This window comes from Dermochelys coriacea, chromosome 7 (genome assembly GCF_009764565.3).
Source record: "Dermochelys coriacea isolate rDerCor1 chromosome 7, rDerCor1.pri.v4, whole genome shotgun sequence".
NCBI lineage: Eukaryota > Metazoa > Chordata > Testudines > Dermochelyidae > Dermochelys > Dermochelys coriacea.
Window position 1 is genome coordinate 37490307 of NC_050074.1, and position 27056 is coordinate 37517362.

General features: G+C 42.0%; 1 protein-coding gene and 1 long non-coding RNA gene across 2 annotated transcripts; one reads left to right on the forward strand and one right to left on the reverse strand.

Moving 5' to 3' along the window:
• Positions 1 to 349: 349 nt before the first annotated feature.
• On the reverse strand, positions 350 to 27037 carry ISY1 (ISY1 splicing factor homolog). The gene is made up of 11 exons (XM_038411198.2): positions 26687 to 27037; positions 25874 to 25896; positions 22326 to 22377; positions 19948 to 20013; positions 19361 to 19403; positions 18046 to 18158; positions 15352 to 15469; positions 13103 to 13225; positions 5742 to 5851; positions 3655 to 3741; positions 350 to 1281 (listed from the first exon to the last, which is right to left on the reverse strand). The coding sequence occupies exons 1-11, from the start codon at positions 26687 to 26689 to the stop codon at positions 1174 to 1176; spliced, it is 846 nt and encodes a 281-aa protein (XP_038267126.1). The 5' UTR covers positions 26690 to 27037; the 3' UTR covers positions 350 to 1173.
• Positions 8501 to 14795, forward strand: LOC122461030. Its single transcript, XR_006282712.1, has 4 exons — positions 8501 to 8512; positions 10679 to 10683; positions 12263 to 12267; positions 14653 to 14795. It is a non-coding gene; the product is annotated as an uncharacterized LOC122461030 (long non-coding RNA).
• Positions 27038 to 27056: the final 19 nt, after the last annotated feature.

Sequence of the window (27056 nt, forward strand, 5' to 3'; positions counted from 1 at the left end):
GCTGAGAGTCATGTCTGATTGCGGAGTCAGGGGTCAGGACCCTCCGGCTTCCCCAGGAGCCCTGCCTGGGCGGACTCGCTGTGGGAAGCGCACAGAGGGGCAGAGGATGCTGAACGCTCTGAGGTCAGACCCAGGAAGGTGGAAGTTGTGTGAGCTGTGTGTCCTGAAGACAGTCTGCTCACAGAAAGGAGACTTCCCCAGAATCCCGACTGGCTTCGTAGGGAGCAGTTCCAGAGCATCGCCTGGGAACTCCGTGACAAAGGGATCTTATGACTTCCCTTCTCTGGTTATAGTAAGGAGAAAACACATCATTTTGAGTCAGATGGAAAACAATATAGAAAAAAATTAATTTGTATAAAATGCTTTACTAAAAAGATCTGAGTAACTTATTGCAAAGGTGAAAAAGTAATTACAATAATTGCTGAAATATCCAGCACTCTAGTAATCCATCCAGGAACAGTTATGAATCATAGCAGGAAAAGAGGTTTAGACAGACTACAAGAAAACTGCACCACTTGGGCAGATAATTTAGAGGTTACTTCTTCAGAGTTTGAGTGATTTTTCTGAAATTTATGAAATAATCATGGAAACTGTCTTCAAACTCCATCTCAGACTAACAGGTTACAGGCTATCCTAATAGTTTAGAATTAGCAGACCTGCATCTAGAGGTCACCATAGGACGGCAGAATTAACAGTCAGAATGTGGAAGAATGAAAAGTATTTGCCAGCCATGTAACTCCTAGGGCATCTCCTCTGGCTTCAGAAGGAAACTCTTTGGTTTGCTTTTCTATTCAAGAATGGTCGCTATGGAAGTGACCACTAGAGAAAAGAGAAGACAGGGAAGTAGGGGAAATAAATGGAAGCTAGGAAAAAAAAAAAAGTATTGAAAACATGAAGGAGGCCAACTTATTTTTGTTGGTCATTTTTTGAGACTGAGGGACAACAAATACATTCCTTAGGGTGGAGACAGATGAGAGGACAAACCTATATGGAGTAGACTACCTAAAACTCTGGAATGTTTTAGGAAAATACGCAGGAGGATCATCTTTTATTCTTAGCATTAGCAAAGACTAACAGTTGCTGATGAGTCTATATTTAGGGGATCAAAGTAACTGCTGTCAGGATGGATTGTAAAAAATAAAAAAAAAAATCATGCCACTAAGCGGTGAGACACTACAACCCTAGGAGTCTTTTAGCGTCTTCACTTTGTGCCATGAGAGTTTCACTGGCGTACTTCTGGAGAAGCTCCATCTTCTTTCTACGGACAAGAGCTTCCTCAATCTGCAAATACAAAACAAAATCATTCAACCTTCAATTCAATCACTAAAACCCAGAGATTCTAGATCAGGCAGAAAAGAAAGCAGTCTGTGAAGGCTGGAAGAAGTTGGCCTTTTATCAGAAAGCGGTACTACACAGGACAGAAGCAGTAATAGTATTCATATTGCTCCCAACCTTCAGCTAAAAAATAATGCCGGTCAGCAAAGCCTATCACTGGAATGGAAGTAACTGATGACTTTATAGCTTTGCTACTGCACATTAGTATTTAAAAAGCTTCTGTGGACTGACTCATTTTCCATTATATTGAATATGACGATCTGCTCAGAACTCTGATTGGATAAAATAAGTCAAGTGAATCATCTTCTCATTACAGGGCTTCGTAATGAGATTTGGAGGCACAAACATGACAACTCTAAAAGTAGGCTAAATCCATACCACAATAGGTTAATTAATTTGTATTGTTTACTCTTCATTTCAAAGTCTGGAAAACAAGACTAGTTTATTGCTGTTTTTTAAATAAAAAAAACAGCCTGCATATGTTGCAGTCTTAATAAAATCACCACTATGTTTCTGACACAATTACAGGATTAAACATCCTCACTTGAACTCTATAGCAGTTTTTTTTTAAAGAGATAGCACTTAGCCACGAAGTCTGGATCTGAACTTCCAAACACATGAGAAAGTTCAGATCCTGGGTTTTGGTCTGAACCAAGCTCTAGTATTTCAAAAGTTTTGTGCAGAAATTCCAGTTGCATGTAAAAAATATGGATTTTTTCATTATTTAAAAGGTTGCCAAGGAGAAAATGATCAATAAATTCTACATTTGTCCTAAGAATATAAATCAGTAGGTGCAATTCCACTTGTACAATCAGTGTTGTCATTTATTTTTCCCCCCTCTCTAATTGTTCTCTCTGAAAGTCAAATATGACCACAATGAGTACAAAATAAGAAGTGGAATTGCACCTACACTGATTTATATCTTTAGGATAAGGCTTTATTATTGATCATACCTTTTTCAGGAACCTTTACATCATAGGAGGTACAAAGCTTAGTTAATGTAAAACTGGCATTTCTATACAAACATCACAAGATAAATTAAAATACACTCCTCATTCCTTTTGAAATCCACATAATTCTTATTTACAGGTACACTGCAAAATAAATGTTATTCCTATTAAAAACTATTACATATTTGTCTGAATGAGACTGTACCTAATAAATGACATTTAAAAAAGTTCATTCAGTCAGAGGATGAACACCATTATAAATGATATCCACACTGATTTTGATTAAAAATAACTTCCTTTTCAGCTGTAGCTCTAGGCTGCAATAGGCAAACATTAAAATAAGAATGGATGATTTAGTCATTAGAAACATATTATATTCCAATGAGTAGAATACACTAGAAAATACAATAGAAAAGGGTCTGGTCCATTAACACTTGCATATATTTACCCAAGAGACAACTTTTTGCTTTACAACTGGAATCCCCCTATAATTCCCCCTGCCTACATCATTGAACAGTAGTTCAGCATCAGATACCCTGTTCTGACTGTTCCTCACAGGGGCTGTGCTCACTAAATCAACAGTACTGCTATTCAGACTGCAGCATTTCTCTCTCCTATAATTTTGCCATCTCATTTTTGCATAAATTAACACTACATATCAACCGTTTCATATAGATATATTAGCATTGTCCTCTCTTTCCTCTGAAGCTCTGGTGCCAAGCATTATAGGGTATCTGTGTGAGGCAGAGGCACATCTAGTGCTAGGTAAACAAACTGGGTGAGAAGTCTCAAGAGTTGTTTCAGAGAAATTGACAAATTAAGCTAAGTATGTACCCTAAAACAATTTCAAAAGTGAACAGAAAAAGAATGTCTGAATTCAGGCTCATCTAACCAGGGCCATTTTTAAGAATGGTCACTTGATTCCCTAAACAAACAAAGCAATCAAAAATAGAGGCATTAAAAGATAACAAGAAAAAAAGCCAGATGCTAAAACTCCAAACTCAAAAACTTAGGAAATTATTGGTAGCAAACCAGGACTATCTTTCGAGTAACCCATCATAAAATATATTCTTATTTGCACACTACTTTACAAAATGTTTGAGACTCTCAGAGGAAAAGGTTCAAAACTACAAACATTATGCCCCATAACACTCCTAGAAGGTAAACATCCCCATTTCAAAGATGGGTAAATGGAGGTGAAGAGCTTTAGTGATTTCCACAATGAGCCAATATTCAGAAAGAGAACCCAAGAGCTGTGCCCCTTAACCAGTAGGGAACTCTTTCTATAGGATGCATGCCATTAATTAGGTCCTGCATTGTAACAGCCTGCGAATGTCCCATTTGCCCTTGTCTCCCAATTATTTCTTACCTCTTGTTGTGATGGCACTGGAACATGGGCAATAAATTTCTGCTGGCCTTCTTCGCCTTCTTTTTCTTTGCTGCTTTCCTCATCAGACTACAAAAGGAAAGACGTTTAAACAAGCTTATTTTGCAGTTTCCATCAACAGGTTACTATAGCTAAACCTCACTGATCTGCAGTAATGGAGGGAATTCCAAGGCAAATTATTGAAGCTTGCGAACTACAAAGTGCTGGGGGCATGACCATTGTAGGAGACACTGCACTCCGCGTAGCAATAGGGAAGTATCACACCACCCTGACCCTGCTATTTAAAGTCCTAAAATAGAGTTGCTTACTTTCCTATGTACCAGGTGCCAACCTTATGCTGCTGATGTATGGATGTGGGGCCATGTTCTTAACTTTTCCCACATTTCTCAGCTGGGGCAGTGCAGAGAAACTAGTTAACTCAGGCAGGGGATCGGGGCCTTTACAGAGACAGCCATGTCATTTTTCTGTTGAGTGGTTGCTCAAGAGCCGTCACCACCCCCTCCTCACTCCGCACAGCTGGGCTCAATGTAGCCACGGGAGATAGCATAGATATAGATATAGGTAAAGCAAGGTGGTGGGGGAACAGCAAGGTAAACTGTCAGCTAGACTAGTTCTTATGACAGGCCCAGCAGAGCTGCATGCAAGCGATAAGAACATGCTTCTGCAATGCTGCTGACCTCTCAGGAATAGGAGGCAGAAGTAGCCCTATCTCAAGGTCTCAGTGAGTGTGGGATAGGGTTAGGAGTGACATGCACTCTCCCCATTGCCCTGCAGGAAGCGTGATGTCACAGGAGTACCCCTGCTCGTTAACACTTGCAGAACCTTGCTAATCTGTGTTTCACAGAAGAGCAAAGCTGGAGGATGGTTTTGTAGTACATCAAAGTGTGAATAAGTGAAGTTCTATTGTACACAAAACAAGTTAAGTTCAACTACAGACACTAAATATTCTACATATTGTACACCGTTGTATCTGTACTGATAAGTAAAACCTTTTGAGAGATTCAGAGTCTCAAATGCCATCTATGTCAATATCCCCCACAAATAAAAACTCAAAATTAGTCTTCTTACTTGGTTTTCATTCCAACCACAGGAAAAAGCCTTCCCAACCTACTGACTTTGGTCACACTCTAAGCATGCATTAGAATCGAAAGCCCCATTTTAGTGTTAATTTGTATCAACCATAAACACTCATGCATAGGGCCCTACCAAATTCACAGCCATGAAAAACACACCACAGACCATGAACTTGTGTGTGCTTTTACTCTGTACTATACAGATTTCACAGGGGAGACCAGCATATCTCAAATTGGGGGTCCTGACCCAAAAGGGAGTTGCAGGGGGATCATAAGGTTATTTTAGGCAGGTTGCGGTATTGCCACCCTTACTTCTTCACTGCCTTCAGAGCTAGGCATCCGGAGAATGGCAGCTGTTGGCCAGGTGCCCAGCTCTGAAGGCAGCGCCCCGCCAGCAGCAATGCAGAAGTAAGGGTGGCAATATCATACCATGCCACTCTTATTTCTGCACTGCTTTCAGAACTAGATGGCTGGAGAGTGGCAGCTGCTGACTGAGGGCCCAGCTTTGCAGGAAACAAGAGCAGAATTAAGGGTGGCAATACAATACCATGCCACCCTTACTTCTGCGCTGCTGCTGGCAGTGGCTCTCCAGCTGCCCAGCTCTGAAGGCTGTGCCACCGCCAGCAGCAGTGCAAAAGTAAGGGTAGTAGTACCACAACCCGCCTACAATAACCTTGTGACACCCCTCCACCCCCAATCCTTTTTGGGTCAGGATCTCTACAATTACAACACAGTGAAATTTCAGATTTAAGTAGTTGAAATCATGAAAATTATGGATTTTAAAAGTCGTATGACAGTGAAATTGACCGAAATGGACCATGAATTTGGTATAGCCCTACTCATGCAAAGAGTACAGAGGGTAGCAAAATTCTTCTCAGAACAAAGCAGCCACTCTGTTTCCAAGTTATTAATGCTGAAGACATCTAAAGGATACTCATGTTATCCAGCCTAACATTAATTGCTATCAAGACTTCAGTCTCTTATTCACTGTGGTACCTCATCATCGACGGCATAGATGTTTATTTCCTCCTCTTCCTCCTCCTTGTCACCTCCTGCAAGTCGTGCCTCTCTCTCTACTTTCCATTTTTCCACTGCTTCTGCTATGACTGGTTAGAAAAATAAAGTGGTGATACTACATAACTAGGTTTAAAAGCAATGTCAGACAAAAAAAGTCAGTTCTAGAGCTGATGCTAATTCTTCTGAGTTCTTATATACAAACTTTTATCATGCACTTGTAACAATGCTCCTGGTTAGATCCAAAGGGATTGAACCTGGGACCTCCATCTAAAAACCATGAGCTTCTACTAGGACTAGGTCCATTAGTTCAAAGGCGGAGGAAGACCCAAAACAAGGAAAGGTCGTTATCTACCAGAGGGAGACAAAGTCACACTCCGTGTGAACTGCACTGTAACCAGGCTAAACCTTGGACGCGACCAAATTGTTAGACTCGTTACAGAACATGGTTAATGGCCCAAACTCCACACTATAAGTGTGTTGTAATCAGATCCAGGGAACACTGTTCTAAATGGATTCCATACCACAGCTACATTTGTAGTGCAAGCAGGCACACGAAAACAGGCTGCTTGATGGTAGTTAACGTACCATAAGACTGTCAAATACAAAATTTCTCGAGTAATTACTACATGGTTAAACCATGTTCTGCTTGACTCATTTTTATTTTCTCCATTTTATAATCCATGCCAAATGAAATGTACTTTTATTTAAGGTAACTGGACTTGGTTGTAGAGACCTTATGTTGTGGATAACCACTGTTGGGCTACTATACCTGGGGTACTGCAAATGCTAATACATCCTTAACTATAACAGTAGCTGTGCTACTTCAAGTTATAAGTAGTGTGAACATTGCTCCACTCCTCTTTTCTTTATGCCTTTACCTGATATTGCAGCTTTCACGTTAGGGTCCACATCTATCTCAAATGAGCCTGCAAATATCCTGCAAGGACTACCAACGTATGCAATGACAGCCCATCTCAACCATTCAAGGTTAGTCAGTCTCCTAGCAAAGAAGACAGCAATGTCTCTAAAAAGCCCACAGAGATTTGCTAATAGCTTTCTTATCATGCAGTTAGAGTTACAATACCCAGAAAGCAGCAATTTTTCATCTTTGACAGCAACTGGGAAATTACTAGCCCCTCTTTACTCATGTAAAGAAACAAAACTACAGGAGAAAAATCTGACCACAATCATATAGCTGTGCTGCTACGTGATAGCATAAGTGGTGAAAAAGAAAGCTACTGCTAATTAGGAAAGTTCAAGTAGTGTTTAACCTTTTAATTCTCTATCTCACATGAGCAGACCATAAAAGAGCCTGGATGATGTCTCACATAACTGGTGACCTTTATTTTTCTATTAAAAACATCTTAAAAATGTCATGTGCTACAACTTTGGGGCAGTCCTTCATATATTTTTTTCCCTCCCAATATATCTGAAGCACCCATCCCAACAATTCTAGGAGCTTACACAAGCTTTTGAAATACACACACACACACACACACACAGGTTAAAAATGCAAAATATTATTTTCCCAAACTCCAATGAATTGCCCACCAAAAAAACAACCTTCTTCATGAGACCCCATAACCCTGAACCCCCACCCAATCAAAAGAAGCTAGAGAAAACATACTCCTTACAGCATGCTCCAGAGTCCAACAAATTCCACCTTACACAAACCAATTACATTCCCTGCTTTCCCACGTTCAAACCAAGGGGCTTGAGCATCTCCATTTATTACAGATGGCACAGTGTCATTTGGGGAGAAAGTTTCTTAGGCAGTCACGTGAATCCAGTATACTACCCCTCCTGTCTGTAACGAACGATGCCAAGATAAAACGCTAGACGTTTTTAATATTTGCACCAGCCCCTATATATGCTCAGATCTTATTTTCACTCTAATGCTTCACTCCTTCCTGTGAATTTGAGCTCCCAGCCCCTTCCTGTTCCCACCTTTTGCTACCTTCCACCCACTTTAGGCTCCATCCCACAACACTCAAACTGTTGCTACTCTCATATCCCTGCTACTCTCATATCCACTCCTTCCACTGTGCTCTCCCACTATTCTTTCCACAAAGGATCCAATCCCATTCCTGCCAAATGCTTCTATCCCACAGTCAACAGCAGCACAGTCCCACACCATTACTGCTGCCTTTACCCACCCTCCTTGTGCACCAAGCACCCTCCTACTCTCAGCACTCCAACCATTGCTGGATCATCATCCTCTCCCTTAGATCAGCTTGATCTATTCTTACCTACTTCTGTCCCTGCACGTTCTATCCAGGAGGAAGCCAAATTATGCTCCAACCCTAGGTTTGCAGCAAGACCCTGATTTGAGGCACTAGCATTAAATCCTGTACTAACTAGGAAACTAGGCAGCAGCCTGCAGTCTTTAAAGGCTCTCTTTTAACATGGTTTCCTATATACCTCTCCCTACTGCACAGCTTTCAGCATTCCTGTGCTACTGAAACTGCAGGTAGTGAAAGGGGACCTGGCTTTGCAGCTCAATTCAGGTGCTGTGTACTGTGCAACACATGGGGCCTGCTCAAACATGTTACAACAATGTTTGCGCCTTCTAGCTGCAGCAAAACAGATGCAAATTGATGAGTACACAGCCTGGATTAGCATTTATGGTAAGATCAGGTCACAGAGTAGCTATCCATAAAGAACAGCTCTGCAGGAAAAACAAGCCTGCAGTTAGAAATGAGGGGGAGAAGCCATGAAAGAAAAGGCTGTTATAAGGGACTTGAAAAAAGGTTGAGTGCATAACCTGTGGCTCTGACATCATTTGACTCAGCTGAAGTATATAATACAGGTTTGTCTCTATGTATTCAAAAGAGACCGAAGTAAACCAGAAAGGGACGAAGTCAATGGAATAATATCAAGTCTACAACTAGAACGACACAGATATTCATTTCAAGAAGGTATAACCTGAGACTTTTACTGGCTATGCAGATGAGCTAACTCAATTCAACCTAATGTTTTCCCCATAAATATTGAGGTCATAGTGGGAAGTCTAGGTAACAAAATGGAGGAACTAGAGCTACTGGTGCAGGAAGTGAAACCAGATATTATAGGGATAACAGAAACATGGTGGAATAGTAGTCATGACTGGACTACAGGTATTGAAGGGTATGTGCTGTTTAGGAAAGACAGAAACAAAGGTAAAGGGGGTGGGGTAGCATTGTATATCAACGATGAGTTAGAATGTAAAGAAATAAGAAGCGATGCAATGGATAAGACAGAGTCCGTCTGGGCAAAAATTACATTGGGGAAGAAAACTAGTAAAGCCTCTCCTACGATAGTGCTTGGGGTGTGCTATAGACCTCCGGGATCTAATTTGGATATGGATAGAGCCCTTTTTAATGTCTTTAATCAAATAAATACTAATGGAAACTGCGTGATCATGGGAGACTTTAACTTCCCAGATATAGACTGGAGGACCAGTGCTAGTAATAATAATAGGGCTCAGATTTTCCTAGATGCGATAGCTGATAGATTCCTTCAAGTAGTTGCTGAACCGACTAGAGGGGATGCCATTTTAGATTTAATTTTGGTGAGTAGCGAGGACCTCATAGAAGAAATGGTTGTAGGGGACAATCTTGGCTCAAGTGATCATGAGCTAATTCAGTTCAAACTAAATGGAAGGATTAACAAAAATAAATCTGCAACTAGGGTTTTTGATTTCAAAAGGGCTGACTTTCAAAAATTAAGGAAATTAGTTAGGGAAGTGGATTGGACTGAAGAACTTATGGATCTAAAGGTAGAGGAGGCCTGGGATTACTTTAAATCAAAACTGCAGAAGCTATCGGAAGCCTGTATCCCAAGAAAGGGGAAAAAATTCATAGGAAGGAGTTGTAGACCAAGCATCTTAGAGAGGTGATTATGAAGAAGCAGAAAGCATACAGGGAGTGGAAGATGGGAGGGATCAGCAAGGAAAGCTACCTAATTGAGGTCAGAAGATGTAGGGATAAAGTGAGAGAGGCTAAAAGTCGAGTAGAGTTGGACCTTGCAAAGGGAATTAAAACCAATAGTAAAAGGTTCTATAGCCATATAAATAAGAAGAAAACTAAGAAGGAAGAAGTGGGGCCGCTTAACACTGAGGATGGAGCGGAGGTTAAAGACAATCCAGGCATGGCCCAATATCTAAACAAATACTTTGCCTCAGTCTTTAATAAGGCTAAAGAGGATCTTGGGGATAATGGTAGCATGACAAATGGGAAGGAGGATATAGAGGTAGATATTACCATATCAGAGGTAGAAACGAAACTGAAACAGCTTAATGGGACTAAATCGGGGGGCCCAGATAATCTTCATCCAAGAATATTAAAGGAATTGGCACCTGAAATTGCAAGCCCATTAGCAAGAATTTTTAATGAATCTGTAAACTCAGGAATAGTACCGAATGATTGGAGAATTGCTAATATAGTTCCTATTTTTAAGAAAGGAAAAAAAAGTGATCCGGGTAACTACAGGCCAGTTAGTTTGACATCTGTAGTATGCAAGGTCCTGGAAAAAATTTTGAAGGAGAAATTAGTTAAGGACATTGAAGTCAATGGTAAATGGGATAAAATACAACATGGTTTTACAAAAGGTAGATCGTGCCAAACCAATCTAATCTCCTTTTTTGAAAAAGTAACAGATTTTTTAGATAAAGGAAATGCAGTGGATCTAATTTACCTAGATTTCAGTAAGGCATTTGATACCGTGCCACATGGGGAATTATTAGTTAAATTGGAGAAGATGGGGATCAATATGAACATCAGAAGGTGGATAAGGAATTGGTTGAAGGGGAGACTGCAACGGCTCCTACTGAAAGGCGAACTGTCAGGTTGGAGGGAGGTTACCAGTGGAGTTCCTCAGGGATCGGTTTTGGGACCAATCTTATTTAATCTTTTTGTTACTGACCTTGGCACAAAAAGTGGGAGTGTGCTAATAAAGTTTGCAGATGATACATAGCTGGGAGGTATTACCAATTCGGAGAAGGATCGGGATATTATACAGGAGGATCTGGATGACCTTGTAAACTGGAGTAATAGTAATAGGATGAAATTTAATAGTGAGAAGTGTAAGGTTATACATTTAGGGATTAATAACAAGAATTTTAGTTATAAGTTGGGGACGCATCAATTAGAAGTAACGGAAGAGGAGAAGGACCTTGGAGTATTGGTTGATCATAGGATGACTATGAGCTGCCAATGTGATATGGCTGTGAAAAAAGCTAATGCGGTTTTGGGATGCATCAGGAGAGGCATTTCCAGTAGGGATAAGGAGGTTTTAGTACCGTTATACAAGGCACTGGTGAGACCTCACCTAGAATACTGTGTGCAGTTCTGGTCTCCCATGTTTAAAAAGGATGAATTCAAACTGGAGCAGGTACAGAGCTACTAGGATGATCCGAGGAATGGAAAACTTGTCTTATGAAAGAAGACTTAAGGAGCTGGGCTTGTTTAGCCTAACTAAAAGAAGGTTGAGGGGAGATATGATTGCTCTCTATAAATATATCAGAGGGATAAATATAGGAGAGGGAGAGGAATTATTTAAGCTCAGCACCAATGTGGACACAAGAACAAATGGGTATAAACTGGCCACCAGCAAGTTTAGACTTGAAATCAGACGAAGGTTTTTAACCATCAGAGGAGTGAAGTTTTGGAATAACCTTCCAAGGGAAGCAGTGGGGGCAAAAGATCTATCTGGTTTTAAGATTCTACTCGATAAGTTTATGGAGGAGATGGTATGATGGGATAATGGGATTTTGGTAAGTAATTGATCTTTAAATATTCAGGGTAAATAGGCCAAACCCCCTGAGATGGGATATTAGATGGATGGGATCTGATTTACTATAGAAAACTCTTTCCTGGGTATCTGGCTGGTGAATCTTGCCCATGTGCTCAGGGTTTGGCTGATTGCCATGTTTGGGGTCGGGAGGGAGTTTTCCTCCAGGGCAGATTGGAGAGGCCCTGGAGGTTTTTTTGCCTTCCTTTGTAGCATGGGGCATGGTTGACTGGAGGGAGGCTTCTCTGCTCCCTCGAAGTTTTGAACCATGATTTGAGGACTTCAATAGCTCAGACATTGGTGAGGTTTTTCATAGGAGTGGGTGGGTGACATTCTGTGGCCTGCGCTGTGCAGGAGGTCGGACTAGATGATCAGAGTGGTCCCTTCTGACCTTAGTATCTATGAATCTATGAATCTATGGAAGAAAAACCAGGTGAAAGGCAGTATTTCATAACTATTTATAGAGCTTCCCCTTGTAATCAATTACAGCAGCTCAGCTATTTCCTCTGTGGCATCTAATTTGCTTTAGGCTCATTCCTTCCATAATATAAGAATTACAATGATTAGTTTCCCCTGTATCCTTGTGATTACAGACATAAGTTTAGCATATGCTTAAGCTAACTGGAGTCAGATGGTCAATCACACACATGGTTTCTACTCCTTTATACAGCAAGCCATTTAGGATCAATAACTTAAACCACTCTTACCAATGCACATTTTTAAATGCTAAGTTTAGGTTACATTCCAATGGACTTTTTTTTTGTAAGATGTTCTACTGAATTCATGTATACCCCACCATAGTAATACTAGCAATCAGGGCTAGTATAGCCCTTTTCCAGTGGACCTTAAAGTTCTACACAAAAGCAGGGAAACTGGTATCTTCATTTTACAGAGAGGGAACACAGGTACAGAGAGGCTAACGTGCCCAAAGCCTGTGTTAGTGGCAGTGCCTGGTATAGTATCTAGCTATCCAGACTCTCCAGCATCCACTGGCTCCAGTGGAAAGGTGTAAACCAGCTGGCTTCCAAAAAAAATTAGTCCTTGCAGCTGTATACTTTTGTTTGGAAGAAGATGGAGGAATGAGAGAGATTGCATCCCCTCTTTAAATGAAAATATGCTAGTTTTCCTGAGTTTGATTTTTATATAACTAAGTCAAAGGTTTCTGAATAAAGTTTTACACTGAAATTTCAGTAAGACAGCCAGAAAGTGTGACAGGAACATGCCTACCCTTTTATTTTAAATGGAAGCATAGTAGTGAAATGGGACAACAAAAATATTCCAATCAAAGAGCTTTACAGTACACCAAGTTAAAAAACTATCAAAGGTGGGAGTACTGCTTATTCACTGTAGGTAGACTATGTACAGCGAAGATCTACAAACCACTGAAGAAAAGGCAGTGAAGCACCATTTTAAAAAGTAAAGGCCAAAAAAAAAAAAAAAAACCCAACCAACCCTTCTGCGCTAAGTAACATGCAACTTGGAGATGGTTACATGTAACAAGCTGGGGACACCAGAAACAGCCTTAAATGAAGCTGCACCCAGTTTATATAGGACTTTTTGATTTCACATACCTTTCTTTTCATGTTCCTGTTCCAATGGCTCCAAGACACCATCATCTTCGTCCCTGTAGCCATAATACTCCGCATCAATAGCCTTCATAAGCTCAGCTCGAGTCTTCCTTGGAGGAGGGAGAGCTGAAGGAACAAGAGACCATCACACTCTCAACGACCGGAAAAAAAAAAAGTGAGATTCCACCAATCCATGAGGGCTGGTCCTGTCCTCATGGATCACATCAACCCTGTACCATGTGTCTAACAAGGCAGATCTGACTATCATCCTAACCCTTCACATTCCCATCAGCTAGCACTTTCTGGCAATTTTCTTGTAGTTGATGCCAGCTTCATGCTGCCAACCAGTGCTCCTAGAAAGCAGTTTGAGTTCTACAAACCCTACTTCAGTCATGGATGACAATATCTAAAAGTGGATAGGGAAATCCCACATGGTCCTCTGTGGCTATGTCTACACTGCAATGAAACTGCAGCTGGCCCATGTCAGCTGACTTAGATGCACAGGCTCAGGCTGTGGGGCTATACAATTGCAGTGTAGAGGCTCAGGCTGGGGCTGGAGAGCAGGCTCTGGGACCCTGCATGGGAGAGGATCCCAGAGCCCGTGCTCCAGCCCAAGCTCAAACTTCTACACTATAGTTCTGCAGCTTGAACGCTGCGAGCCCAAGTCAGCTGAGACAGGCCGGCTGTGGGTGTTTTATTGCAGCGTAGACATACCCAGGGGGATTCTGGAGCAAGGCTTCCTGAGGAAAAAAGTGTAAAATGGTTCCATTTGGCCCAAGTGCCTCTTGACCAAATTATGCAATATTTATGCAGAATATTGGCTAAGACCAGCCAAAGGGTCAATAGGTCCACTAGACACACATTACAGATATATCCATTGATCACCTGCCTCTTAAAAAAAATAAATGACTGAGATAGAAGATTAGATAGGCTGTTAATCAGAAACTATATATAGACTGCTATACTGTTACTGATCAATGGCTTACCTAGTTCACAAGCTAGATTAAATCCAACTCATACAAATAAAGAAAAAATTTTCCATAGGTTATTTACCTTTTCCTTTTACTACAAAATTAGTTCACATTCTTAAGCATTATCGTGAATACAAGAAGCAACTTTTCATGAAGATTTAGTCAATATGAAACCTGGAGTGGAGAGCTGAACATAGGTAGAGTCATTTTAACAGGACAGCATCAAATAAAACTAACCTTTGGTTAAAACTATGAGCTTACAGGCATGCCATCCCATCTTAGAAAAGTAGTGTGGTCCCTACTTCATACTAGATACAGGAGTTGAAGCATGAACGTAAAATAAGGAAGGGAAGAGAAGACACACAATTTCCCCTTTTATCATCCTGCCCTTGTTTGAAACAGTCACTGAATGAATATAAAATATTTGCGCTTTGGGAGTGCAGAAAAACAATTTTATCTAATTCCAATCAAGATAATCATGGCTGTGAAAGAATAGGTATGTAAATAAATGGGTTTCTTCTCAGTCAAGGAAAGAGCTTTTAATGGATGACTTAAGTTATACTATGGTAAATGTTTGACTAGAGCAGAGGTGGGCAAACTACAGCTCGCAGGCCACATCCAGCCCACGGGACCGTCCAGCCTGGCCCTTGAGCTTCTGGCCCAGGATGCTAGCCCCCAGCCCCTCCCCCACTGTCCCCTCTCCCCCACAACCATGCTGCCATGCGGGTAGCGCAGCTTGTGCCCGCCCACCCCCCAGGCTTTCCAGTTAGCCTGTCCTGCTGCTCTGAGCGGCATGGAAAGGGGGGGGTGCGCAGGAGGATGGGGCAGAGGTTCGGGTGGGGGGAGGGCAGTCAGGGGAAAAGGAGCAGGGAGGATTGGATGGGTCGGGGGTTTTGAGGGGGGCAGTCAGAGGGTGGGAAGTGGGAGAGGGTAGGGGCCAGGCTGTTTGCAGAGGCACAGCCTTCCCTACCCAGTCCTCCATACTGTTTTGCAACCCCGATCTGGCCCTTGGACCAAAAAGTTTGCCCACCCCTGGACTAGACTGATCGCTAGCCTAATATGTATGCAAAGAGATTCTTTTCCCCACCTCCTTCCCTAGGATTCACCCTACGTTCGAGATGACACATTTTGTATGACAGGAGAGATGCTAGAGAAATTACGCTGATGTTATCCTGGCTGAAAAAGTCACAATTCTGAAGCAGGGGAAACTTCATATCTGTGATAGTCACCCATCAATACAGAAACAACAAATAATTCTGAAAAGCAGCTAAAGTTACTTACGTTCCTTTTCAAAGAGCTCTCTGACACCCGGTAAATCTTTAGCAGCTCCAAAATATTTGTAACCCCTGTTTCCTGGAACTTCCTTGCCTTCATGATCTAGCATTTTAGGACCAACTCTCTTTAAAAATAAAAGTACATAAAAATCATTGCTCCTGTCCACGGTCATTTTTCTTTACCCATGTTAATTAGCAGTACCCATGCTCTGGCTTACTAGGCTAAAAAACTATTCTCTAGCTATGTTAGATGATTCAGGAGTAGCAGCCCACTCAGACAATCTTTTTATTTTTCAAAAGAGAAAATGTCCTCTCTTTTACTGAGTGCCAAGCAGTTAGAAGGACTGTGCAAAGCATGGAGTACTCTGACCCATGGCAGACCCACCTTGTCACCTCACATGCTGGAATTTACAGCAGACGGACAAGAGGGGATTAAAATGCCATACACAGAAGTTTATAATCTCTGATCCCTATGTGATTCTTACCAGTCCAACTTTTAATAGAAGGGCCTGATAAATCAGCACAAATTACTAGGACTCTCAAGCGATTAAAAAAAATTAATTGTGATTAACTGCACTGTTAAACAATAATAGAATATAATTTATGTTAATATTTTTGGATGTTTTCTACATTTCCAAATATACTGATTTCAATTACAACACAATACAAAGTGTACAGTGCTCCCTTTATATTTATTTTTGATTACAAATATTTGCACTGTAAAACAAAATTTTTTTTAATTAACCTAATATAAGTATTGTAATACAATCTCTTTATCATGAAAGTTGAACTTACAAACATAGAATTAGGTACAAAAAAATAATTGCATTTAAAAACAAATCAAGGTAAAATTTTAGAGCCTACAAGTCCACTCAGTCCTATTTCTTGTTCAGCCACTTGCTCAGACAACAAATTTCTTTACTTTTGCAGGAGATAATGCTGCCCGCTTCTGATTTACAATGTCACCTGAAAGTGAGAACAGGTGTTCACATGGCACTGTTGTAGCCGGCATTGCAAGACATTTAGTGACAGATGCACTAAAGATTCGTTTGTCCCCTCATACTTCAACCACCAATCCAGAGGATATGCATCCATGCTGATGACGGTTCTGCTCAATAATGATCCAAAGCACTGCAGACTGATGCATGTTCATTTTCATCATTTCAATCAGATGCCACCTGCAGAAGGTTGATTTCCTTTTTTGATGGGTCAGGTTCTGTAGTTTCTGCATCAGTGTTGGTCTTCTAAGACTTTTGGAAGCATGTTCCACACCTTGACCCTCTCAGATTTTGGAAGGCACTTCAGATTCTTAAACCTTGGTTTGAGTGCTCTAGCTATCTTTAGAAATCTCACATCGGTATCTTCTTTGTGTTTGTCAAATCTGCTGTGAAAGTGTTCTTAAAACAAGCAATGTATGCTGGATCATCATCAGAGTCTGCTATAACATGAAATATGTGGCAGAATATGGGTAAAACAGAGCAGGAGACATACAATTCTCCCCCAAGGAGTTCAGTCACTAATTTAATTAACACTTTTTTTTTAAAATGAGTATCAGCAGCATAGAAGCATGTCCTCTGGAATGGTGGCCGAAGCATGAACGAGCATATGAATATTTAGCATATCTGGCACGTAAATACCTTGCAATGCCAGCTACAAAAGTGCCATGTGAATGCCTGTTCTACTTTCTGGTGACATTGTAAATAAGAAATGGGCAGCATTATCTCCTGGAAATGTAAACGAACTTGTGTCTCTTAGTGATTGGCTGAACAAGAAGTAGGACTGAGTGGCCTTGTAGGCTGTAAAGTTTTACATCGTTTCGTTTTTGAGTTCAGTTATGTAACAAAAAAAAACAACCCTACATTTGTAAGTTTCACTTTCACAATAAAGAGAATGCACTACAGTACTTGTATGAGGTGAATTGAAAAATACTATTTCTTTTGTTTTTTACCGTATAAATATTTGTAATCAAAAATATAGAGTGAGCACTGTCCATTTTTTATTGTGTTGTAATTGAAATATATTTAAAAATGTACAAAAACATCCAAAATATTTAATAAATTTCAATTGGTATTCTATTGTTAAACAGTGAGACTAAATTGCGATTAATTTTTTTTAATAGCATGAGTTAACTGCGATTAATTGACAGCCCTACAAATTACATTTTGCTTTTTCATCATGAGAGGTTTTATGTCAGAGACCTGTATGTCAAAAGTCAAATATTTCATTATCAGTCAGGGGATTTACTCTCTGCTGAACACCTTTACACACAGACTGACATGTAATACAGGACAGTGGAGCCACAGAAAGTGGCAGGTAGAGTTTGTGCGTCTCTTCGGATTCTGAACAAAAAGTACTAATAGCCTAATCTTAACAAGACCCTAAGGCTGAAAGAAAGTCATCAAATAGTCATTTTCAGAACCTGCAGGGGGAGAGAAAGATAGGACATCACTATTTGATCTAACATGCCATTCAGCATGTTTAGAGGTTGAACAAGATTTGTTAATCATTGAAATACCAGCCACTAGGAAAAAAATAACCAAACGTGTTTAATACATCTCTGTTGTATACACTATGAAATGCCAGTCATCCAATATTCAGTAGATTAAAGTTTCTAGTCTTGGGTTGATGGGCTTTCACTTTGCTAGCCATTCACAGTTAACTGCAGAGATGCTATTTGCCAACACAGTTGTTTTATACTTACTGCATAATCAGGACCTCCCAGCTCTTTTATCCGGACCTCCCAGTGCCCCTTCTCTCTTAGAAGTTTGTTAATTTCATCATTCAAGTCTCGAATTCTGAATTCACCTAAACCAGCTTCAAAATAAAAAAAATTAAGAAGTTCTTACAGGCACTGTATACTAACCACTTCGGAAAGACATCCGATGAAGTGAGCTGTAGCTCACGAAAGCTTATGCTCCAATAAATTTGTTAGTCTCTAAGGTGCCACCGGTACTCCTTTTCATTTTTCTCTGTTCCCCTATGGGGAATACTCTCCAAACTCTTGTTGGAGGCCCAGCACTTTTCTTGCTTTAACCAGAGGTTTTCCCTCATAACGAGCAGTTTGGGGGCTCGAAAGACTTAACTTGAGCAGGTTGCCCCTCCTTGGGGAGAAGGAGTTGGACTAGGTACTGACCCTCCTATAGGAAACTCATTTTCATCCACTCTGCCAGGAAGCAATATCTCAAATGGGGATGAAAAGTGACTGCTCACTGGTCCATAACCAGTACTTAGAGTACATTATTCCTAAAAGCACTGGCCTATCCATTTTTAGTCCTGGCATGTCATGAAATGTATAATGCCTGGGTGTCATTTAACTTAATTTTCTTCAATATTTGTAGCTGAATACTGACACTTAGATGTCAACCGTTTCACAAAACTAAATTCATGAAACCTTAAGACAAGCTTCAACAGCACAGTTAGGTGAATAAAATATTGGACTTTTCTCCCCTATTTAATTGGGCTATTGTAGCTCCTCATGAAAGCAGAAACAAGAACTGTTCATTACAGCATTTGATATAGCTTCTCAGGTTTCCTAGTGCAGAAAATCTCTGTGGCAATAAAGATTTTTAATTTGTGAATTTTTAAAGGTAAATATTTACCAACAAATATTGAAAAAAAAGTGTAAGAGTTAAGCAAAACAACACAACACTTTAAAAATGAGGTCTAACCATAGATAGCCTTAAAAGCATCCACTAAAAGCAGGCCAGAATTGATGTGAAGGAAGGAGGTAAGATGGCAAACAAACAGACTGATGCAGTTTTAACATCAAACCCATTATTGTTAGAAACAATTGCTATGCCCCACTGAAGAGGTGGAGTTCCTTCTAGCTCTAGTGTCAGATATTGAGCATTAAAATAGTCACCAGGACCACTGTTCAGCAGTGCTATTTTGAAACTGATTCACAACTTAAAAACAGCAGCCAATATGATTTTATAGCCAGGTAAATTGTAGCAGAGAGTTAACTGACATTGGTACCAAAGTTTCACACAAGTCAACTGCAATTAAAAGATGCTCACCATTTTGAATCTGTGCCACTTTCTTGGAAATTTCTCCAATAATCTATTTAAATAAAAACAATTACGCAGAAATTAGTTTTTCTTGATGAGTCAGAAGTCAAGGTAGTTTCAACTGTTAAACCATTCTACATGCTTAAGAGAACTCATATTTGAAATAAGATGTTACTAAAAGTTTAATTTGGGGACTAACACTATTTATAATGACTGACGAACTAAAGAACTATCCATACTAGGAAACGCATCATCCATGACTCCTTTTTTACAGGCATTTGCACCTTTGTGCTAACAAGAACCTGCAGTATATCCTTTAACTTTCTGGTTATTATGGTTAAAATATGACACTCTATTTTAGCTCAGACCTCAGTCAATCCTTAATTTAACTGTTTACACACAAGCTAAGGAGAACAATTCTAGCAGCAAAAAGATATTAGATTTAGTTTAGTGTTCAGTACAATTATCTCATTATTTTTAACTGTATAAATACTTTGCTAAAATTGTGCATATTCCCATAATTTGATTATTTATCAGTCCATCCTCTACAGAATTAGAAAAGCCTGATGTTCACTGCCTAGATACGCGATGCATACCTGACGTCTCCATTTCTCAGCTTTAGGCAATTCATTACATTCTGATGCAAGAAAAGGTCTTCGCTCCTGTTTGGGAGAAAGACATGCACATTGTAAAGCTTCAAACTACTTAATATTGAAGCTTGACATGTTCCCAAAGCAATTGATATTTCATGCTCCGAGTGTAACATGGCCCAGTTGTTCCTGGATTAGTCCCAGGCAAATCAGCCACTCATGCTTCCTTACTTGAGTTTCCTGTGTTCCCATCCCATCTTTAAAGATTTAACATAACAGTCCTGATGAAATACATTCTATTTAACCACTGAACACAGCCACCAATTCAAGCCCAGCATGTACAAATAGAGCCTGTCATCTTTCCATTCAAACCCTATTCTCTCCATTCTTCATCACCAGCAATGCTCCAGTAAGTGTGACTCAAGCGTAGCATCACTTTTGACTCCTCTGCTCACATTTAGTCCATTCCATTGCTTCTCTACATCTATAAAGTTTATCCCTTCCTTTCTATTGCTGCTGCTAATATTCCAGTCCATGCTCTAGTTTTCTGCATTAACAACGACAGCTTCCAACTCCATGGCCTCTCACCCTTCCAGTTCATTCAAAAAGCATCTACAAAAATCATTTTCCTTTCCTGCCACTAGCCACTTCACCACCTTTGTTTGCATCCTTCCATTAACTTCTGTTATTCCATACATACGTTCATAGTATTCCTCACCTTCAAGTCTCCCTACTTACATATTTGCCCATACAGCTCCTCTTACTCCCACTTCTTACACTCCTTCCAGGCCTTACTTTCACATAATTTATGTCTCTCCTTATGTTTGGAACAGCCTTCCAATTAGTGTGTCCCCCCCAACCCCCAAAACACATCATCCCTTCCTCTGGGAAACTCCTGAAAAGCCACCTGTTCAAAGTTTTATCTGCAATAGCCACTGTTTCCTATTGCATTACTCTATATCAGGGGTTTTCAAACTTCATTGCACCGCAACCCTCTGACAACAAAAATTACTACAAGACCCGGTGATGGGGGCCAAAGTCAAAGCCCTACTGCCCTAGGCCAGGGGGCCAAAGCCGAAGCCCAAGTGCTTCAGCCCTGCTGGGGACCTGTAACCTTAGCCCCAAGACCCAGGGCTGATGCCCTCAGGCTTGGGCTTTGGCCCTGGGCCCCAGCAAGTCTAAGACAGCCCTGGCGACCCCATTAAAATTGGGTCACGACTCACAGTTTGAGAGCCACTGCTCTATCTTGTCCTCCTAGGAGTTTATAAGTGTGTCAGTTCTCGGGGAAAAGATGCAAAATTATAACTCAGAACAAAGCCCTTTAATAGGTTGTGTTTCCCCTTCGGGGGGGGGGGGGGGGAGGAAACTTACTCCAAACAAGAAACTTTTCCCAATTTTGAGAAATAAACATTGATCCAAATCCTTCCATTGACCTGATCTTGCAATTCACCTGAAGAAAGTAGACTCCTGCACTCACACAGAGCTCCAGTGGAGTCAATGCATGGCTTCACCTGTGGAGAGTCAGGGTCTAAGATAATGGGTCCTTTTTTAGTTTCAGAATCCAACCTTTTGACCCGTATTTTACACAAAGCTACTACCAACTATTTTTCAAGTCATGTGCCAATCTAACTTGATTTAAGGGTTAAAAGTTTCTCCTAGCGTGCATGGTTAAATTTAAGCATAGATGTGATAGGAGACACCACATGGCTGAATAATGGCACAGTATGCTGTGTCATGTGCAAGCCCGGAGTTTGGAATAGCCCTGGAAGTGGAATGCTTAGGGGTCACTACTTTGGTAGTACAATGCTAGGGAAGTGAAAAAGATTATAAAAGTGCTTTTCTAGCTCTCCTGAGCTAGCTGGGAAAGAAGCCAAACAAAGCCAATGATCAAAACCAATGACAATGAATGTACACTCAGTTAGCAGAAGGAAATCTCTATCACTACATTTATATTTTTAGAATTGCCTTCTGCATGACCTTGCTTGTATCTCTTTGTTATTCTTCCAATATCAAGGTATATTGCTTCTACTGTGAAATGCCAACTTGGCTTTGGCCATATAGACTACCTACAGTATTACAAGTTGATTTAGGCATGGCCCACTGTATGCCTCTCCAGAACAGTTTTTCAGCCCTTCCCCAGCAATAACAGTTACTTGTGGGTTTTGTTGCCATACTGCTTTCCAGAGCTTCTCCCAATTTAAGCCCCTTTCCTGCAGCTTTCCTGTTAGCCCTTGTGCAGCAATTACATGTGTCACATTCCTTCTGCTCACAGTTGTTGAAGCAGCACTGCATGTGGCTTTGCATTATGTGCTGATAGGTGAGGACTAATTTCTTGGTGATTCATTTAAAAACCAACATAGAAGACCTATTTTTCTCCAGCCTACCTTAACTTTTCCTTCCTCAAGCTGAGCTTGGCGAAATCTCGCCAAGGCTGTCCTGAAAGGAAGAAAGGAAATTAGTTTACTTTTAAAACCTCTTCATTCTAACAGCAGTGATTTTCTAAACCAAGCTTTTCAAAGGACTTAACTGGTTAAGTTCTGCATGGATACACCTATACTATATATAGGCTTTCAAAAAAGAAAATGATGATAACTACTGTTTCCATTAAGAACATTCTAACATTGAAGAAGCCACCAGTGCAGTCACCCAGCCATGAATTTGGTGTTAGTATTAGAAGTACCAACAGCCTGCTGGGGAAGCAGGGAGACAAGGGCATCAAGCTTGTTCATTTTAAAGAAACATTTAAATAATATTTCTCAACAGCTCAGGTAGAGTCCCTTACGTTCTGTGGCTGATTAATATACATACCTATTTTTAAAAACAAACAAGGTATGTCTAAAAATTTCTTTAAGTATCTCTCCCACCACCACTACCATGGGATTCTTCAAAAACCCATCCCTCCATTGTCCCCCATAACCAAAGTTATAGCACCCGACTCTAGCCAAGATGACTGCAGGTTACTTCAGATTGGTTCTCCTCTAGTGAGCTAAAGAGGACATGGTTGCTTGAGACAGAAGAAACAGCTCCTAAGGGTACGGGGCATAAATATGATAATGCTGCAGTCCTCCCATTGTGGCAGCGAGGAACTGAACCAAGCCTTGGTTGCATGGCAGTGTAACTTCAGACTACTCCTATATTAGGTTTCAGAGTAGCAGCCGTGTTAGTCTGTATTCGCAAAAAGAAAAGGAGTACTTGTGGCACCTTAGAGACTAACAAATTTATTAGAGCATAAGCTTTCGTGAGCTACAGCTCACTTCATCGGATGCATTTGGTGGAAAAAACAGAGGAGAGATTGATATACACACACAGAGAACATGAAACAATGGGTTTATCATACACACTGTAAGGAGAGTGATCACTTAAGATAAGCCATCCCCCCCTGCTGCTGGTGTATATCACCACTCGATCCATTGTCCACAGCCAAGCTCCACAATACAACCGCACCTGCTCCAACCCCCCAGACAGAGACAAACACCCACAAGATCTCCACCATGCACTCCCACAACCACAACCCCCACCTGCTGAAGCGAAGAAACAGACCGACAGAGCCAGAAGAGCACCCAGAAGCCACCCACCACAGGACAGGCCCAACAAAGAAGACAACAGAACGCCACCAGCCACCACCCCCAGCCCCCAACCAAAACCTCCCCAACGCATCACCAAGGATCCACAACCCACCCTGAAGGACGACCCACCACTCCCACAGATCCCGGGAGACAGGCCAGCCCCCGCCCACAGACAGCCCCCCAATCTGAAGCAAACACCCACCAGCAACCACACACCACACAACAGAACCACCAACCCAGGAACCCACCCCCGCAACAAAGCCCGCCGCCAATTCCGCCCACACATCCACCCAGGGGATACCACCATAGGGCCCAACCACACCAGCCACACCACCAGAGGCCCGCCCACCCGCGCATCCACCAATGTGATACGCGCCACCACGTGCCAGCAATGCCCCCCCCGCCATGCACACCGGCCAAACCGGACAGTCTCCACGCAAAAGAATGAATGGACACAAACAAGACGCCAAGAACTACAACATTCAAAAACCAGTTGGAGAACACCCCAATCCCTCCGGCCACCCGACCACAGACCCAAGAGTGGCAACCCCCCAACAAAAAAGCCTCAAAAACAGACCCCAACGAGAGACCGCCGAACCGGAACCAACCTGCAAACTGGATACAATCAACCCAGGCCCGAACAGAGACTGGGAATGGACGAGTCACCACACAAAGCAAAACCATTTCCCCATGGCACCTCTCCCCTCCACCCCACCCCCCACTGCTCCCCCGACACTCCCATCAACTGCTGGAACCAGCCCACCCCGCCCGCCACCATGAAAGGCCCCCCTCTTCTTCCCCCCCTGCTGCCGGCAATGGCCCATCACAAGTGATCACTCTCCTCACAGTTTTCAGAGTAGCAGCCGTGTTAGTCTGTATTCGCAAAAAGAAAAGGAGTACTTGTGGCACCTTAGAGACTAACAAATGTATTAGAGCATAAGCTTTCGTGAGCTACAGCTCACTTCATCGGATGCATTTGGTGGAAAAAACAGAGGAGAGATTTATATATACACACACACACACACACACACACACACACACACACACAGAGAACATGAAACAATGGGTTTATCATACACACTGTAAGGAGAGTGATCACCCAAGACAAGCCATCACCAGCAGCGGGGGGGGGGGAAAGGAGGAAAACCCCCCACGGCGACAAGCAAGGCAGGCCAACCCCAGCAGCCAACAAGAACACCAGAGGAACAGTGGGGGGGGTGGGATGGGGGGGAGAAACACCATGTACGATAAACCCATTGTTTCATGTTCTCTGTGTGTGTATATCAATCTCCCCTCTGTTTTTTTCCACCAAATGCATCCGATGAAGTGAGCTGTAGCTCACGAAAGCTTATGCTCTAATAAATTTGTTAGTCTCTAAGGTGCCACAAGTACTCCTTTTCTTTTTACTCCTATGTTAGTTTCCTGTAAATTAAAAACCCAAGAACAAAAAACACTTTCCACGCTTTGCAATGAGCTAAGAAACTCTCACAGGACAAAGTACTTTGTGCAACACTAACAGGCCATGCAAAGAATAAAGGGTGCTGCTCATCAAACTGACATACCACATTGATTCATAATATATTAGCATCTAAATTAGCACACATCTCCAATGGGGGTTTGCAATTCTGTAATCAATTCACATTCACAATGCTGAAGACAATTTGACAGAAAAGAGGCACGAGTGCCATGATAATGCAAGCAGATACTTCAAACCATTCACCTCCTGAATGCTCAATATTAATCTTGTGTGTTCACCTCCGCCCAGCCAAAAAGACAACACAGCTGTTCCAGTAAGGACCACTAAAAGTGCTACCACACCTGCATCTGACATCTAACTTTAGTAACACTTCTAGAATCCAGAGGCTAAACAGCAACACTGGTTTATGATTTTTCATCTGGTAATGTCCGTAATTGCCATAAAAAACAACTGATTAAGTAGAGGGGAAGCATTACAAGAGACCTGATACTTTGAGTATCACCACAAATTATACTTTACAGGTATGTTTAAAATGGAATATTACTGTGTATTAACCAGGGTTCCTTGAATTTAAGTCAGTGTGGATAGAATACCAATGCCTTTCAAGCATGGAGCAGATCATCAGTCCTGTTCATGCATCAAAATACATATATGAAAGATGCATTTGCATATATATACACACACTACTACTTTGAAATAAAAATAAGTACTTCATTTAGATTGTAAGCACGAGCTGGAACCGCTGTACATGCGGACAGAGCTTAATAGCTAAATAACGCATCTAAGTGTTCAGTTACCAAGGTGATAGGCAACAAATATCAATAGACAGTGCACCGTGACAGTCACTATGAATGACAATCAACATAACCAAGTTCACAGCTGTACTTACATAGCCTTTTCTGCATTTCGAGCCTTAAAAAAAAAAAGAGAGAGAGAGAGAGAGAGAGAGAGAGAGAGAGAGAAACAGATTAACAGGCTAACTAATACTTAAAAGTTCAGCCTCAGTCTAGCACAAAAATGACTAGCACTAGTAAACGCTTGCAAATAATAAAAATAGGAACAAAGTGCCCAGCTTTGTTCAAAATCTCAGACCAACACCTTCCCGATCCCCCATCCCAGGCCTTAAATCTTATGTATATTATTATTGCACCTAGGATGGACCAGGACCTCAGTGCCCTGTACAAACTCAGAAAACACAGTCCATCTCCAAAAGATGTTATAATCTAAGTATAAGACCAAAGAACAGATGGCCAGACAGACAAAGGAGAACAGGGAAATAATGCGATGCTGCTTCAAGGAGAGGGTGAACAAACTGGATTTCCAAGGAGGGCCACGCATGGGTCCTGGGAGCTACTGGCAAAGGGCATGCCATGAACACAGTGGGACTGTGAAAGAATGCACAGAGCCTATACGAACTCCACGCTGCCGAGGAAGAACGTTTGTACAGCGCCTAGCACAAGGGTCTGGGGCCCAGGGTATCACAACACAAATCACAGCAGCAGCCCCCTTGCGAGCCGGAGCTTGTCACTGTGCGAACGCCATGGCCCCAGACGCAGCTGAGAGGAACGTGGGCGCGCGGGTCCCGGCACAACACAACCGGGGAAGCGGGGCGGCCTGTGTGGAGAGGGGGGCGTGGGGATCCCTAGGGTGCGGGGGAGAGGTCCCAGCAGGGCGCGCGGCGCTGACGCAGCCTATCACTCACCATGATCCCCGCTGCCTCACGGGCCCCGCAAGTGGCACCTTCTTCTCCGGCCGCTTCCCACGCGCGGACAACAGGAAGTGCAGCCTCGGCGGAGCAGGGCGGAGGTCAGCAGTCAACGCAACCCGCCAATGCCCCGGAAGAAGATTGAGGAGGCGGCAGAAGCCGGAAGTTGGCTACGGAACGGAAGGTGAGCCAAACCGGAAACGGAACTTCCCCTCCAGCCGAGTCCCAGCCGCTCGCTGGATCGCGCCGCAGCGACACTTCCGGCTTTGCACCCCGTGCTCATACTTTGGCGCTTGCCCGAGCTGTCTTCGCGCAAGTGTAGCGTGTGGTTCTCTGTGGAGCATGCGCAATGAAGCGCTCACCTCCC